Below are 18,471 nucleotides of genomic sequence, written 5' to 3' on the forward strand. Positions count from 1 at the left end.
GCCGATTGGCCTACTCCTGCTCCTATTTCTTATGTTACAGACCAGTTAGGCTAACATCATAACAGAACACTTGGAGGGCATTAACGGGATTGGACAAAGTCAGCATGGGTTTATGAAAGGGAAATCATGCTTAACAAATTCACTGGAGGTTTTTGAGGATGTAACTAGTAGAATAGATAGGGGAGAATCAGTGGATGTGGTGTATTTAGATTTTCAGAAGGCTTTTGATAAGGTCCCACACAAGAGGTTAGTGTGCAAAATTAAAGCACATGGGATTGGGGGGAATATACTGGCATGGATTGAGAATTGATTGACAGACAGGAAACAGAGAGTAGGAATAAATGGATCTTTTTCCAGGTGGCAGGCAGTGACTGGTGGGGTACCGCAGGGATCAGTGCTTGGGCCCCAGCTATTCAATATATTTCAATGATTTGGATGAGGGAACTGAACAGAACATGTCCAAGTTTGCAGATGACACAAAGCTGGGGTGGAATGTGAGCTGTGAGGAGGATGCAAAGAGGCTCCAATGTGATTTAGAAAAGCTGGGTGAGTGGGCAAGAACATGGCAGATGCAGTATAACGAGATAAATGTGAGGTTATTCACTTTGGCTGTAATAACAGAAAGGCAGATGGTTATCTGAATGGTGATAGATTGGGAAAAGGGGAGGTGCAACGAGAGCTGGGTGTCCTTGTACTCCAGTCGCTGAAAGCGAGCATTCAGGTGCAGCAAGCAGTGAGGAAGGCGAATGGTATGTTGGCGTTCATGGCAAGAGGATTTGAGTACAGGACCAGGGATATCCAACTGCAGATATTCAGGGCCTTTGTGAGACCACATCTGGAGTATTGTGTGCAGTTTTGGTCTCCTTATCTGAGGAAGGATGTCCTTGCCATGGAGGGAGTGCAACGAAGATTTACCAGACTGATTCCTGAGATGGCAAGACTGACATATGAGGAGAGATTTGGTCAACTAGGCCGATATTCACTAGAGTTAAGAAGAATGAGAGGTGATCTCATCGAAACATATAAAATTCTAACAGGACGAGACAGACTAGATGCAGGGAGGATGTTTCTGATGGCTGCGGGGTCCAGAACTAGGGGTCACAGTCTCAGGATAAGGAGTATGCCATTTAGAACCGAGATGAGGAGAAATTTCTTCACTCAGAGGGAACATAGGAACATGAGTAGGTCATTCAGCCCCTCGTGCCTGCTCCGCCATTTGATAAGATCATGGCTGATCTGTGATCTAGTTCCATATACCTGCCTTTGGCCCATATCCCTTAATACCTTTGGTTGCCAAAAAGCTATCTATCTCACATTCAAATTTAGCAATTGAGCTAGTATCAATTGCCGTTTGCGGAAGAGAGTTCCAAACTTCTACCACCCTTTGTGTGTAGAAATGTTTTCTAATCTCACTCCTGAAAGGTCTGACTCTAATTTTTAGACTGTGCCCCCTACTCCGAGAATCCCCAACCAGCGGAAATAGTTTCTCTCTATCCACCCTATCCATTCCCCTTAATATCTTATAAACTTCGATCAGATCACCCCTTAATCTTCAAAACTCTAGAGAATAGAGAGAGGGAGATCACGGAATTATAGACCAGTTAGCCGAACATCTGTTGTGGGGAAAATGCTGGAGTCTACAATTATGGATAGGGTGACTGAATACCTCGAAAATTTTCAGTTAATCAGAGAGATCCAGCATGGATTTATAAAAGGTACGTTGTGCCTGACAAACCTGATGGAATTTTTTGAAGAGGTGACTAAAGTAATGGACAGGGGAATGTCAATGGATGTTATTTATATGGACTTCCAGAAGGCATTTGACAAAAGCCCACATAAAAGGCTGTTAGCTGAGATAGAAGCCCATGGAATTTGAGGGGAAAGTACGGACTTGGTTAGGAAGTTGGCTGAGTGAAAGGCGACAGAGAGTAGGGATAATGGGTAGGTACTCACATTGGCAGGATGTGACTAGTGGAGTCCCGCAGGGATCTGTCTTGGGGCCTCAATTATTCACAATATTTATTAACGACTTGGGTGAAGGCATAAAGTCTCATATCTAAGTTTGCCGATGACACAAAGATTGGTGGCATTGTAAGCAGTGTAGATGAAAACATAAAATTACAAAGCGATATTGATAGATTCGGTGAATGGGCAAAACTGTGGCAAATGGAATTCAATGTAGGCACATGTGAGGTCATCCACTTTGGATCAAAAAAGGACAGAGCAGGGTACTTTCTAAATGATAAAAAGTTAAAAACAGTGGATGTCCAAAGGGACTTAGGGTTTCAGGTACATAGATCATTGAAGTGTCATGAACAGGTGCAGAAAATAATCAATAAGGCTAACAGAATGTTGGCCTTTTTTCTAGAGGACTAGAGTACAAGGGGGCAGAGGTTATGCTGCAGCTATACAAAACCCTGGTTAGACCGCACCTGGAGTACTGTGAGCAGTTCTGGGCACCGCACCTTCGGAAGGACATATTGGCCTTGGAGGGAGTGCAGCGTAGGTTTACTAGAATGATACCCGGACTTCAAGGGTTAAGTTACGAGGAGCGATTGCACAAATTGGGGTTTTATTCTCTGGAGTTTCGAAGGTCAAGGGGTGATCTGATCAAAATTTATAACATATTAAGGGGAACGGATAGGGTGGATGGAGAGAAACTATTTCTGTTGGTTGGGGATTCTCGGAGTAGGGGGCACAGTCTAAAAATTAGAACCAGACCTTTCAGGAGTGAGATTAGAAAACATTTCTACACACAAAGGGTGGTAGAAGTTTGGAACTCTCTTCCGCAAACGGCAATTGATGCTAGCTCAATTGCTAAATTTAAATCTGAGAGAGATAGCTTTTTGGCAACTAAAGGTATTAAGGGATATGGGCCAAAGGCAGGTATATGGAGCTAGATCACAGATCAGCCATGATCTTATCAAATGGCAGAGCAGGCACGAGAGGCTGAATTGCCCACTCCTGTTCCTATATTCCTATGACCTCATTACAGCCTTGGTCCAAACATGGACAAAAGAGCTAAATTCCTGAGGTGAGGTGAGAGTGACTGCCCTTGACATCAAGGCAGCATTTGACCGAGTGTGGCACCAAGGAGCCCTAGTAAAATTGAAGTCAATGGGAATCAGGGGGAAAACGCTCCAGTGGCTGGAGTTATACCTAGCACAAAGGAAGATGGTAGTGGTTGTTGGAGGCCAATCATCTCAGCCCAAGGACATTGCTGCAGGAGTTCCTCAGGGCAGTGTCCTTGGCCCAACCATCTTCAGCTGCTTCATCAATGACCTTCCCTTCATCATAAGGTCAGAAATAGGGATCTTCGCTGATGATTGCATCGCGCTGAGTTCCATTCGCAACCCCTCAGATAATGAAGCAGTCCGTGCCCGCATGCCGCACGACCTGGACAACATCCAGGCTTGGGCTGATAAGTGGCAAGTAACATTCGCACCAGATAAGTGCCAGGCAATGACCATCTCCAACAAGAGAGAGTCTAACCACCTCCCCATGACATTCAACGGCATTACCATCGCCAAATCCCCCACTGGGGTCGCCATTGACCAGAAACTTAACTTGAACAGCCATATAAATACTGTGGCTACAAGAGCAGGTCAGAGGCTGAGTGTCCTGCGATGAGTGACTCACCTCCTGACTCCCCAAAGCCTTTCCACCATCTACAAGGCACAAGTCAGGAGTGTGATGGAATACTCTCCACTTGCCTGGATGAGTGCAGCTCCTACAACACTCAAGAAGCTCGACACCATCCAGGACAAAGTAGCCCACTTGATTGGCACCCCATCCACCACCCTAAACATTCACGCCCTTTACCACCGGCGCACTGTGGCTGCAGTGTGCACCATCCACAGGATGCACTGCAGCAACTCGACAAGGTTTCTTTCACAGCACCTCCCAAAACCGCGACCTCTACCACCTAGAAGGACAAGGGCAGCAGGCACATGGGAACACCACCACCTGCATGTTCCCCTCCACGTCACACACCGTCCCGACTTGTAAATGTATTGCCGTTCCTTCATCGTCGCTGGGTCAAAATCCTGGAACTCCCTTCCTAACAGCACTGTGGGAGAACCTTCACCTCACGGACTGCAGCGGTTCAAGAAGACGGCTCACCACCACCTTCTCAAGGGCAATTAGGGATGGGCAAGAAATGGTGGTCTCCTTTGATATGGGGATGGTGCCGGAGAACTGGAGGATAGCAAATGTTACATGCCTGTTCAAAAAAGAGGGATAAACCCAGCAATTACAGGCCAGGCCAGTCAGCCTGAAGTCGGTCGTGGGAAAACTTTGAGGCACAATAATCAGGGACAAAATTAATTGGCACGGGAAAAGAATGGGCGAATAAATGAAAGTCTGCATGAATTTGTTGACATGAAATCATGTTTGACTAACTTCATAGAATCATAGAAGTTTACAACATGGAAACAGGCCCTTCGGCCCAACATGTCCATGTCACCCAGTTTATACCACGAAGCTAGTCCCAATTGCCTGCACTTGGCCCATATCCCTCTAGAGCCATCTTACCCATGTAACTGTCCAAATGCTTTTTAAAAGACAAAATTGTACCCGCCTCTACTACTGCCTCTGGCAGCTCGTTCCAGACACTCACCACCCTTTGAGTGAAAAAATTGCCCCTCTGGACCCTTTTGTATCTCTCCCCTCTCACCTTAAATCTATGCCCCCTCGTTATGGACTCCCCTACCTTTGGGAAAAGATTTTGACTATCTACCTTATCTATGCCCCTCATTATTTTATAGACTTCTATAAGATCACCCCGAAACCTCCTACTCTCCAGGGAAAAACGTCTCAGTCTATCCAACCTCTCCCGAGAAGTCAAACCATCAAGTCCCGGTAGCATCCTAGTAAATCTTTTCTGCACTCTTTCTAGTTTAATAATATCCTTTCTATAATAGGGTGACCAGAACTGTACACAGTATTCCAAGTGTGGCCTAACTAATGTCTTGTACAACTTCAACAAGACATCCCAACTCCTGATTGAGTTACAGGAACATCGGAACAGGAGTAGGCCATTCAGCCCCTCGTGCCTGCTCTGCCATTTGATAAGATTATGGCTGATTTGTGATCTAACTCTATATACCTGCCTTTGGCCCATATCCCTTAATACCTTTGGTTGCCAAAAAGTTCTTTGATGAAGTAATGGAGAGGGTGGTGTGGTTGATGTGTATATGAATTTTAAAAGGCATTTGATAAAGTACCACACAATAGATTTGTTAGCAAAATTAAAGCCCATGGGATTAAAGGGACAGTGGCAGTGTGGATATAAAACTGGCTAAGGGACAGAGCAGAGAATAGTAGTGAACGGTTGTTTTTTAGACTGGAGGGAAGTATACAGTGGTGTTCCCCAGGGGTCAGTATTAGGATCACCGCTCTTTTTGATATATATTGATGACCTGGATTTGGGTATATAGAGAATAATTTTAAAGTTTGCAGATGACAAGAAACTCGGAAATGTAGTAAACAATGTGGAGGATAGTAACAGACTTCAGATGGATGTAGACAGACTGGTGAAATGGGCAGACACATGGCAGATGAAATTTAATGCAGAGAAGTGTGAAGTGATGCATTTTGGTAGGAAGAATGAGGAGAGGCAATATAAACTAAACGGTACAATTTTAATGGGGGTGCGGGAACAGAGACACCTGGGGGTGCACATACACAAATCTTTGAAGGTGGGAGGACAAGCTGAGAAGGCTGTTAAAAAAGCATATGGGATCCTGGGTCTTATTAATAGAGGCATAGAGTACAAAAGCAAGAACATAACAACATAAGAATATAAGTATATAAGAAATAGGAGCAGGAGTAGGCCATACGGCCCCTCGAGCCTGCTCCGCCATCAATCAGATCATGGCTGATCTTTGACCTCAACTCCACTTTCCTGCCAGATCCCCATATCCCTTGATTCCCCGAGACTCCAAAAATCTATCCATCTTAGTCTTGAATACATACAATGACTCAGCATCCACAACCCACTGGAGTAGAGAATTCCAAAGATTCACAACCCTCTGTGTGAAGAAATTCCTGCTCTTCTCAGTCTTAAATGGCCGACCCCTTATCCGGCGACTATGCCCCCTAGTTCTCGACTCTACAGCCAGGGGAAATAACCTCTCAGCCTCGACCTTGTCAAGCCCCCCTCAGAACCTTATATGTTTCAATGAAATCACCTCTCATTCGTCTAAACACCAGAGAGTATAGGCCCATTCTACCCAATCTCTTCTCATAGGACATCCCTCTCATCCTAGGAATTAATCTGCTGAACCTTCGTTGCACTGCCTCTAAGGCAAGTATATCCTTCCTTAGATAAGGAGATCAAAACTGTACACAGTAGTCCAGGTGAGGTCTCACCAAAGCCCAATTGTAGTAAGACTTCCTTACTCTTCCACTCCAACCCCCTTGCAATAAAGGCAAACATGCCATTTGCTTTCCTAATTGCTTGCTGTACCTGTGTGCTAACTTTTCGTGTTTCTTGTATGAGGGCACCCAAGTCTCTCTGGACACCTGTAAGGAGTCTTACAACACCAGGTTATAGTCCAACAGCTTTATTTGAAATCACAAGCTTTCGGAGGCTAACTCCTTCGACAGGTGAGTGTGGGATTCCATAAAGGTACAGCATATATAGTCAGAGAACAATACCTGGTGATTACAGATAATCTTTCCAACTGCCCGTTATCAAGGCAATCAAAGGAGTTGAATAGTGTTCAGACAGAGAAACATTACATACAAGACTACTGAATACACAAACGGTCAGAACACAAAGACAAAGAGAGAGAGAGAGAGAGCGACCCGAAAGGCAGAGAAAGAGAGAGAATGACCAGTTGTATTAAAAACAGATAACTATTTTTCGCTGGTGGGGTTACATGTAGCGTGACATGAACCCAAGATCCCAGTGGAGGCCGTCCTCATGGGTGCGGAACTTGGCTATCAATTTCTGCTCGACGATTTTACGTTGTCGTGTGTCTCGAAGGCCGCCTTGGAGAACGCTTACCCGAAGATCGGTGGCTGAATGTCCTTGACTGCTGAAGTGTTCCCCGACTGGGAGGGAACCCTCCTGTCTGGCGATTGTTGCGCGGTGTCCGTTCATCCATTGTTGCAGTGTCTACATGGTCTCGCCGATGTACCATGCTCCAGGGCATCCTTTCCTGCAATGTATGAGGTAGACAACGTTGGCTGAGTCGCAGGAGTATGAACCATATACCTGGTGGGTGGTGTCCTCTCGTGTGATGGTGGTATCTGTGTCAATGATCTGGGATGTCTTGCAGAGGTTGCTGTGGCAGGGTTGTGTGGTGTTGTGGACGCTGTTCTCCTGAAAGCTGGGTAATTTGCTGCGAACGATGGTCTGTTTGAGGTTAGGTGGCTGTTTGAAGGAGAGTAGTGGAGGCTTGGGGATGGCCTTAGCGAGGTGTTCGTTGTCATCGATGACATGTTGAAGGCTGCGAAGAACATGGCGTAGTTTCTCCGCTCTGGGGAAGTACTGGACGACGAAGGGTACTCTGTTGGTTGTGTCCCGTGTTTGTCTTCTGAGGAGGTCTATGCGATTTTTCGCTGTGGCCCGTCGGAACTGTCGATCGAGGAGTCGAGCGTCATATCCCGTTCTTACAGGGGCGTCTTTCAGCGTCTGTCGGTGTCCATTGCGTTCCTCCTTGTCTGAGCAAATCCTGTGTATTCGCAGGGCCTGTCCATAGGGTATGGCCTCTTTGACGTGGTTAGGGTGGAAGCTGGAAAAGTGGAGCATCGTGAGGTTATCCGTGGGCTTGCGGTAGAGTGAGGTGCTGAGGTGCCCATCTTTGATGGAGATTCGTGTGTCCAAGAATGAAACCGATTCTGAGGAGTAGTCCATGGTGAGTTTGATGGTGGAATGGAACTTTTTGGTGTTATCGTGTAGTCTCTTCAGTGATTCTTCGCCGTGGGTCCATAGGAAGAAAATGTCGTCGATGTATCTGGTGTATAGCGTTGGTTGGAAGTCCTGTGCAGTGAAGAAGTCGTGCTCGAACTTGTGCATGAAAATGTTGGCGTATTGGGGTGCGAATTTGGTTCCCGTGGCTGTTCCGTGTGTTTGGGTAAAGAACTGGTTATCAAAGGTGAAGACATTGTGATCCAGGATGAAGCGGATGAGTTGTAGGATGGCGTCTGGAGATTGGCTGTTGTTGGTGTTGAGTACTGAGGCTGTTGCAGTGGGTACTCGTAAGAACGGGATATGACACTCGACTCGTCGATCGACAGTTCCGACGGGCCACAGCGAAAAATCGCAGTTCATACTCCTGCGACTCGGCCAACATTGTCTACCTCATACGTTGCAGGAAAGGATGTCCCGGAGCATGGTACATCGGCGAGACCATGCAGACACTGCGACAACGGATGAACGGACACCGCGCAACAATCGCCAGACAGGAGGGTTCCCTCCCAGTCGGGGAACACTTCAGCAGTCAGGGACATTCAACCTCCGATCTTCGGGTAAGCGTTCTCCAAGGCGGCCTTTGAGACACACGACAATGCAAAATCGTCGAGCAGAAATTGATAGCCAAGTTCCGCACCCATGAGGACGGCCTCAACCGGGATCTTGGGTTCATGTCACGCTACATGTAACCCCACCAGCGAAAAATAGTTAACTGTTTTTAATACAACTGGTCATTCTCTCTCTTTCTCTGCCTTTCGGGTCTCTCTCTCTGTCTTTGTGTTCTGACTGTTTGTGTATTTAGTAGTCTTGTATGTAATGTTTCTCTGTCTGAACACTATTCAACTCCTTTGATTGCCTTGATAACAGGCAGTTGGAAAGATTATCTGTAATCACCAGGCATTGTTCTCTGACTATATATGCTGTACCTTTATGGAATCCCACACTCACCTGACGAAGGAGGAAGCCTCCGAAAGCTTGTGATTTCAAATAAAGCTGTTGGACTATAACCTGGTGTTGTGAGACTCCTTACATTTGTCTACCCCAGTCCATCACCGGCATCTCCACATCATCTCTGGACACCAACATTTAATAGTTTCTTACCATTTAAAAAATATTCTGTTTTTCTATTCTTCCTATCAAAGTGAATAACCTCACATTTCCCCACATTATACTCCATCTGCCACGTTCTCATCCACTCACTTAATCTGTCTATATCACTTTGCAGACTCTTTGTGTCCTCATCACATCTTACTTTCCCACCTAGTTTTGTACTGTCAGAAAACCTGGAAACATTACATTCAGTCCCTTCATTCAAGTCATTAATATAGATTGCAAATAGCTGAGGCCCAAGCACCAATCCTTGTGGTACCCCACTAGTTACAGCCTGTCAACCTGAAAATGACCCGTTTATCCCTACTCTCTGCTTTCTGTCCGTTAACCAATCCTCAATCCATGCTAATATGTTACTGCCAACCCCATGAGCCCTTATCTTGCTCAACAACCTTTTATATGGCACCTTATTGGATGCTTTTTGGAAATCCAAATATACTACATTCACTGGTTTCCCTTTATCTACCCTGCGAGTTACATCCTCAAAAAACACGATTTCCCTTTCATAAAACCATGTTGACTCTGCCTAATCATATTATGATGTTCTAAGTGCCTGTTACCACTTCCTTAATAATGGATTCCGGCATTTTCCCGGCAACTGATGTCAGGCTAACTGGCCTGTAGTTCCCTGTTTTCTCTCTCCCTCCTTTCTTGAATAGCGGGGTTACATTTGCTACCTTACAATCCGCTGGGACCCATCTAGAATCTAGAGAATTTTGGAAGATCACAACCAATGCATCCACTATCTCTGCGGCCACCTCTTTTAGAACCCTCAGATGTAGGGCATCAGGTCCAGGGATTTATCGGCTTTTATTCCGATTAGTTTCTCAAGTACTTTTTTGCTACTGATAATAATTACTTTAAGTTTCTCCCTCTCATTAGCCCCTTTGTTCCCCACTATTTCTAGTTTGCTCTTTGTGTCTTCCACTGTGAAGACAGATACAAAATTTTTGTTTAACACATTTGCCATTTCCTAATTTCATAGAATCATAAAGGTTACAGCACAGAAAGAGGCCATTTGGCCCATCGAGTCCACGCCGGCTTGATGCAAGAGGAATCCAGCTAGTCCCACTACCCCGCCCTATCCCTGTAGCCCTGCAAATTTTTTCCTTTCAAACACTTATCCAGTTCCCTTTTGAAGGCCATCACTGAATCTGCCTCCACCACCCCCTCGGGCAGTGTATTCCAGATCATAACCACTCGCTGTGTAAAAACGTTTTTCCTCATGTCACCTCTGGTTCTTTTGCCAATCACCTTAAATCTAAGGTTTCCCATTACAATTTCTCCTGTCTCAGCCTCAAGGGACCCATGTTTACTTTTGCTACTCTCTTCCTTTTTGCACACTTGTAAAAGCTTTTTTACAATCCGTTTTTATATTCCTTGCTAGTTTACTTTCATATTCTATTTTCTCCCTTTTTAATCAATCTTTTGGTTGTCTTTCTCTGGTTTCTAAAACTCTCCCAATCCTCAGGCTTACTACTCTTGGCAACATTATAGGCCTCTTCTCTTAATCTAATACTATCCTTATCTTCTTGTTAGCCACGGGTGGATCACTTTTCCCGTGGAGTTCTTATTTCTCAATGGAATGTATATTTGTTGAGAATATTGAAATATTCCTTGAATTGTTTGCCATTGCTTTTCAACTGTCATAACCTTCACTTTAATTTTGCAATCTACCTTAGCCAACTCGCCACTCATACCTATGTAATTGGCTTTATTTATGTTTATTACATTCAAGGAAGTTATGCTAAACCTTTATAAAACACCGGTTAGCCCTCAGCTGCAGTATTGTTTTCAATTCTGGGCACCACACTTTAGGAAGGATGTTGAGGCCTTTGAGGGTGCAGATGAGATTTACTAGACTGGTGCCAGGGATGAGGGACTTCAGTTATGTGGAGAGACTGGAGAAGCCGGGGTTGTCCTTCATAGAACAGAGAAGGTTAAGGTGAGATTTAATAGGTGTTCAAAATCATGAATGGTTTTGAAAGAGTAAATAAGGAAAAACTGTTTCCAGTACCAGAAGGATCGGTAACCAGAGGACACAGATTTAAGGTGATCAGCAAAAGAGCCAGAGGCGACATGAGGAAACATTTTTTTACACAGCGAGTTAAAATGATCTGGAATCCACTGCCTGAAAGGGTGGTGGAAGCAGATTCAATAATAACTTTCAAAAGGGAATTTTTTTGTTATATTTGTTCAAGGGATGTGGGCGTCACTGGCAATACCAGCATTTATTGCCCATCCCTAATTGCCCTGGAGAAGATGGTGGTGAACTGCCTTCTTGAACCGCTGCAGTCCGTGTGGTGAAGGTTCTCCTGCAGTGCTGTTACGAAGGGAGTTCCAGGATTTTGACCCAGCGACGATGAAGGAACGGCGATATATTTACAAGTCAGGATGGTGTGTGACTTGGAGGGGAACGTGCAGGTGCCTGCTGCTCTTGTCCTTCTAGGTGGTAGAGGTTGCGGGTTTGGGAGGTGCTGTTGAAGAAGCCTTGCCGAGTTGCTGCAGTGCATCCTGTAGATGGTACGCACTGAATTGGATAGATATTTGAAGGGAGAAAATTTACAGGACTATGGGGAAAGAACAGGGGATGGGGCTAATCGGATCGCTCTTTCAAAGAGGAGGCACAGGCACGATGGGCCAAATGGCCTCCTCCTGTGCTATGCCTACAATGAAAACCGTTCATGATCTTGAACACCTTTATCAAATCTCCCTGTAACCTCCTCTGTTCCAAGGAGAACAAACCCAGCTTCTCCAGTTTATCCACATAACTGAAGTCCCTCATCCCTGATACCATTCTAGTAAATCTCTTCTGCACTCTCTCTAAGGCCTTGCCATCTTTCCTAAAGTGCAGCGTCCAGAATTGAACACCGTACTCCAGCTGAGGCCTAACCAGTGTTTTATAAAGATTTAGGATAACTTCCTTGCTTTTGTACTCTATGCCTTTATTTATAAAGCCCAGGGTCTCATATGCTTTTTTAACAACCTTCTCAACTTGTCCTGCCTCCTTCAAAGACTTGTGTTCATACACCTCCAGGTCTCTCTGTTCCTGCACCCCCTTTAAAATTGTACCATTTCATTTATATTGCCTCTCCTCATTCCTACTATCAAAATGCATCACTTCACACTTCTCTGCATTAAATTTCAACTGCCATATTTATTACAAGGCTTGCAGTCTAAAGCATTCAGTCAGGAAATCAAGTACTTACAGCAGTCACATTCCCCTCAGCAAGCGTAACAATATTGAAAACCTCATCAAACTGAGCTCTCTTTGCGTCCAGTTCCTCTGCATCACTAAGAGAGAATCAAACACGTTAATTAGTCCTTGTTGTGCCTCAAACCGTGAGTTTCTATGTTGAAGCTGCCGCATTATCTTCATTTGATAATTTTTACTCTGGAGAAGGGGGAACATGAAACAGTGGCACTTCAATCAAACCTTGGAGATCTGCATCAATTGCCGTCTACAAGAAGAAGAAGTAGAAGAAGAAGAAGAAGAAGAAGATGCTGTCAGCGTCACAGTAAAGGAGGAGGTAGTAGCGATATTGGACAGGATAAAAATAAAGGAGGTAAGACCATAAGAGATAGGAGCAGGAATAGGCCATTCGGCCCCACGAGCCTGTTCCGCCATTCAATCAGATTACATTTTCCGCCCTTTCCCCATATTCTTTAACTCCCTCGCTGATCAAAAATTTGTCGAACTCATCCTTGAATGTATTCAATGACTCAGCCTCCACAGCTTTTTGGGGTAAAGAATTCCAAAGATTCACGACCCTCTGGGAGAAGAAATTCCTCCTCATTTCCATCTTAAACGGGCGACCCCTTATTCTGAGACTACGCCCCCTGGTTTTACTTTCCCCCATGAGGGGTAACATCCTCTCAGCATCTACCCTATCGAGTCCCCTCAGAATCTTGTATGTTTCAATAAGATCTACTCTCATTCTTCGAAACTCCAATGAGTATAGACCCAACCTGTTCAATCTTTCCTGATAAGACAACCCTTCCATTCCCAGAATCAACCAAGTGAACCTTCTCTGAACTGCCTCCAATGCAAGTATGTCCTTCCTTAAATAAGGGCGCCAGAACTGTACGCAGTACTCCAGCTGTGGTCTCACCAGCACCCTGTACAGTTGCAGCATGACTTCCCTGCTTTTACACTCCATCCCCCGAGAAATAAAGGCCAATATTCTGTTTGCCTTCCGGATTACCTGCTGCACTTGTATGTTGACTTTTTGTGTTTCATGTACGAGGACACCCAGATCCCTCTGTACTGCAGCATTTTGTAGTATTTCTCCATTCAAATAATATTCTGATTTTTTATTTTTCCTCCCAAAATGGATGACTTCACATTTTCCCACATTATATTCGATCAGCCAAATTTTTGCCCATTCGCTTAACCTGTCAATATCCCTTTGCAGACACTTTGTGTCCTCATCGCAACTTGCTTTTCCACCTATCTTTGTATCATCAACAAATTTGGCCAGAAGACACTCTGTTCCTTCATCCAAGTCATTGATATATATTGTAAATAGTTGAGGCCCCAGCACTGAGCCCTGCGGCACCCCACTAGTTACAGATTGCCATTTTGAAAATGACTCTTTTATCCCGACTCTTTGTTTTCTGTTAGTTAGCCAATCCTCTATCCGTGCCAGTATATTACCCCCAACACCACAAGCTCTTATCTTGTGCAATAATCTTTTATGTGGCACCTTACCGAATCCCTTTTGGAAATCCAAATATACTGCATCCATTGGTTCCCCTTTATCCACCTTGCCCGTTACTTCCTCAAAGAACTCTAATAAATTTGTCAGACATGATTTCCCCTTCATAAAACCATATTGACTCTCCTTGGTTGTATTATGAGTCTCTAATTGTCCTGCTACTACTTCCTTAATAATGGATTCTAGCATTTTCTCAATGACAGATGGAGGGCTAACTGGTCTATAGTTACCTGCTTTCTCTTTCACTCCCTTCTTGAATAGGGGTGTTACGTTTGCGGTTTTCCAATCCGCTGGGACCTTTCCCGAATCGAGTGAATTCTGGAAGATTACAACCAATGCATCCACTATCTCTGTAGCCACTTCCTTTAAGATCCTCGGATGCAAGCCATCAGGTCCAGGGGACTTGTCAGCCTTCAGACCCATTCGTTTACCCAGTACTTTTTCTCTAGTGATAGTGAATGTTTTTAGTTCCTCCCTCCCCTTTGCTCTTTGATTTTCTACTATTATTGCACTTAAAAGTTTGGCAGTAATCAAAATAGGAAAGTCACCCAGGCAGATGGGATGCATCCGAGGTCACTAAGGGAAGTAAGGGTGGAAATTGCAGAGGCTCTGGCCACAATTTTCCAATCCTCCTCAGATATGGGGATGGTGCAACAGGACTGGAGGCTTGCAAATGTTCCACCCCTGTTCAAAAAAGGAGAGAGGGATAAACCAGGTAACTGCAGGCCAGTCAGCTGATCGTCGGTGGTAGGAAAACTTCTGTAGTCCATAATCCCGCACAAAATTAATTGTCTCTTGGAAGAACATGGGTTATAGAAACATAGAAAATAGGAGCAGGAGTGGGTCATTCGGCCCGTCGAGCCTGCTCCGCCATTCAATATGATCATTGCTCATCCTCTATCTCAATACCATATTCCCGCTCTTTCCCCATACCCCTTAATGCCTTCTGTGTCCAGAAATCTATCTAGCTCCTTCTTAAACACATTCAGTGACTTGGCCTGCTCAGCCTTCTGTGGTAGAGAATTCAACAGGTACACCACCCTCTGATTGAAGAAATTTCTCCTCATCTTAGTGCTAAATGTCCTACCCCGTATCCTGAGACTGCGGCCCCTTGTTCTGGATGCCCCCAGCCAGGGGAAGCATCCTCCCTGCATCCAGTCTGTCTAGCCCTGTCAGAAGTTTATATGTTTCAATGAGATCCGCTCTCATTCTTCCAAACTGGAGTGAATACAGGCTTAGTCGACCCAATCTCTGCTCATACGACAGTCCTGCCATCCCAGGATTCAGTCTGGTGAACCTTCGCTGCATTCCCTCTCAGATAAGGAGACCAAAACTGTACACAATACTCCAGGTGTGGTTTCACCAAGGCCCTGTATAACTGCAGTAAGACATCCTTGCTTCTGCACTCAAATCCTCTTGCAATGAAGGCCAACATACCATTTGCCTTCCCAACTGGAATTCAAACGGTGTGAGGGGCACAAAGGGCGCAAAATTCTTGATCGGTGTCCAGGAGAACTTTTTGAACCAGTATCATAGAATCATAGAAGTTACAACATGGAAACAGGCCCTTCGGCCCAACATGTCCATGTCGCCCAGTTTATACCACTAAGCTAGTCCCAATTGCCTGCACTTGGCCCATATCCCTCTATACCCATCTTACCCATGTAACTGTCCAAATGCTTTTTAAAAGACAAAATTGTACCCGCCTCGACTACTGCCTCTGGCAGCTCGTTCCAGACACTCACCACCCTTTGAGTGAAAAAATTGCCCCTCTGGACCCTTTTGTATCTCTCCCCTCTCACCTTAAATCTATGTCCCCTCGTTATAGACTCCCCTACCTTTGGGAAAAGATTTTGACTATCTACCTTATCTATGCCCCTCATTATTTTACAGACTTCTATAAGATCACCCCGAAACCTCCTACTCTCCAGGGAAAAAAGTCCCAGTCTATCTAACCTCTCCCAATAAGTCAAACCATCAAGTCCCGGCAGCATCCTAGTAAATCTTTTCTGCACTCTTTCTAGTTTAATAATATCATTTCTATAATAGGGTGACCAGAACTGTACACAGTATTCCAAGTGTGGCCTTACTAATGTCTTGTACAACTTCAACAAGACATCCCAACTCCTGTATTCAATGTTCTGACCAATGAAACCAAGCATGCCGAATGCCTTCCTCACCACCCTATCCACCTTTGACTCCACTTTCAAGGAGCTATGAACTTGTACTCCTAGATCTCTTTGTTCTATAACTCTCCCCAACGCCCTAGCATTAACGGAGTAGGTCCTGGTCCGATTCGATCTACCAAAATGCATCACCTCACATTTATCTAAATTAAACTCCATCTGCCATTCATCGGCCCACTGGCCCAATTGATCAAGATCCCGTTGCAATCCTAGATAACCTTCTTCACTGTCCACAATGCCACCAATCTTGGTGTCATCTGCAAACTTACTAACCATGCCTCCTAAATTCTCATCCAAATCATTAATATAAATAACAAATAACAGCGGACCCAGCACCGATCCCTGAGGCACACCGCTGGACACAGGCCTCCAGTTTGAAAATCAACCCTCTACAACCACCCTCTGTCTTCTGTCGTCAAGCCAATTTTGTATCCAATTGGCTACCTCACCTTGGATCCCGTGAGATTTAACCTTATTAACAACCTACCATGCGGTACCTTGTCAAAGGCTTTGCTAAAGTCCATGTAGACCACGTCCACTGCACAGCCCTCCTCTATCTTCTTGGTTACCCCTTCAAAAAAATCAATCAAATTCGTGAGACATGATTTTCCTCTCACAAAACCACGCTGACTGTTCCTAATCAGTCCCTGCCTCTCCAAATGCCTGCAGATCCTGTCTCCCAGAATACCCTCTAACAACTGTGGAGCTGGCAGATGTAGGAGGGGTTCTAAATGAATTCTTTGCATCTGTTTTCACTATGGAGAAGGACGATGTAGACATAGAAATACGGCAGGGGGACTGTGATATACTCGAACATATCAACATCGAGCGGGAGGAGGTATTGGCAGTTTTAGCAGGCCTAAAAATGGATAAATCCCCAGGCCCGGACGAAATGTATCCCAGGCTACTGTGTGAGGCAAAGGAGGAGATTGCGGGGGCTCTAACACATATATTCAGAACCTCTCTGGCCACAGGGGATGTGCCAGAGGACTGGAGAACCGCTAATGTAATACCATTATTCAAGAAGGGGAGTAGGGAAAAACCGGGGAACTACAGGCCAGTGAGCCTAACATCAGTGGTAGGAAAATTATTGGAAAAAATTCTGAAGGACAAAATTAGTCGCCACTTGGAGAAGCAAGGATTAATCAGGGATAGTCAACATGGCTTTGTCAAGGGAAGATCATGTCTGACTAATTTGATTGAATTTTTTGAGGGGGTGACTAGGCGTGTGGATGAGGGTAACGCAGTGGATGTGGTATACATGGATTTCAGTAAGGCCTTCGATAAAGTCCCCCACAGGAGACTGGTCAAGAAGGTACGAGCCCATGGAATCCAGGGTGCCTTGGCACTTTGGATACAAAACTGGCTTAGTGGCAGAAGGCAGAGGGTGATGGTCGAAGGTTGTTTTTGTGACTGGAAGCCTGTGGCCAGTGGGGTACCACAGGGATCGGCGCTGGGTCCCTTGCTGTTTGTGGTCTACATTAATGACTTGGATATGAATGTAAAAGGTATGATCAGTAAGTTCGCTGATGATACAAAAATTGGTAGGGTGGTAAATAGCGAGGAGGATAGCCTCAGTCTGCAGGACGATATAGATGGGTTGGTCAGATGGGCGGAACAGTGGCAAATGGAATTTAACCCGGAAAAGTGCGAGGTGATGCACTTTGGAGGGAATAACAAGGCAAGGGAATACACAATGAATGGGAGGACCCTAGGCAAGACAAAGGGTCAGAGGGATCTTGGTGTGCAAGTTCACAGATCCCTGAAGGCGGCGGAACAGGTAGATAAGGTGGTAAAGAAGGCATATGGGATACTTGCCTTTATTAGCCGAGGCATAGAATATAAGAGCAAGGAGGTTATGATGGAGCTGTATGGGACACTGGTTGGGCCACAGCTGGAGTACTGTGTGCAGTTCTGGTCGCCACACTACAGGAAGGATGTGATCGCTTTGGAGAGGGTGCAGAGGAGATTCACCAGGATGTTACCAGGGCTGGAGCGCTTCAGCTATGAAGAGAGACTGGGAAGATTGGGTTTGTTTTCCTTGGAGCAGAGGAGGCTGAGGGGGGACATGATTGAGGTGTACAAAATTATGAGGGGCACAGATAGGATGGATACTAAGGAGCTTTTTCCCTTCGTTGAGGGTTCTATAACAAGGGGACATAGATTCAAGGTAAAAGGCGGGAGGTTTCGAGGGGATTTGAGAAAGAACTTTTTCACCCAGAGGGTGGTTGGAGTCTGGAACTCACTGCCTGAAAGGGTTGTGGAGGCAGGAACCCTCACAACATTCAAGAAGCATTTGGATGAGCACTTGAAATGCCATAGCATACAAGGCTACGGACCAAATGCTGGAATATGGGATTAGAGTAGACAGGGCTTGATGGCCGGCGCGGACACGATGGGCCGAAGGGCCTCTATCCGTGCTGTATAACTCTATGACTCTAACTTACCCACTACAGATGTCAGGCTCACCGGTGTGTAGTTCCCAGGCTTTTCCCTGCCGCCCTTCTTAAACAAAGGCACAACATTTGCTACCCTC

General features: G+C 45.3%; 1 protein-coding gene across 3 annotated transcripts in view; it reads right to left on the reverse strand.

The window, feature by feature from the left end:
- Positions 1-18,471, reverse strand: part of xrcc5 (X-ray repair complementing defective repair in Chinese hamster cells 5) — a 487,392-nt gene that overhangs the window by 259,586 nt on the left and 209,335 nt on the right. For all 3 annotated transcript variants that reach the window (XM_067986924.1, XM_067986923.1, XM_067986925.1), the window contains exon 15: positions 12,241-12,325. In XM_067986924.1, the coding sequence (XP_067843025.1) occupies positions 12,241-12,325 (85 nt within the window). The remainder of the gene's footprint in view (positions 1-12,240; positions 12,326-18,471) is intronic.

This window comes from Heptranchias perlo, chromosome 7, assembly GCF_035084215.1.
Source record: "Heptranchias perlo isolate sHepPer1 chromosome 7, sHepPer1.hap1, whole genome shotgun sequence".
Taxonomy (NCBI): domain Eukaryota; kingdom Metazoa; phylum Chordata; class Chondrichthyes; order Hexanchiformes; family Hexanchidae; genus Heptranchias; species Heptranchias perlo.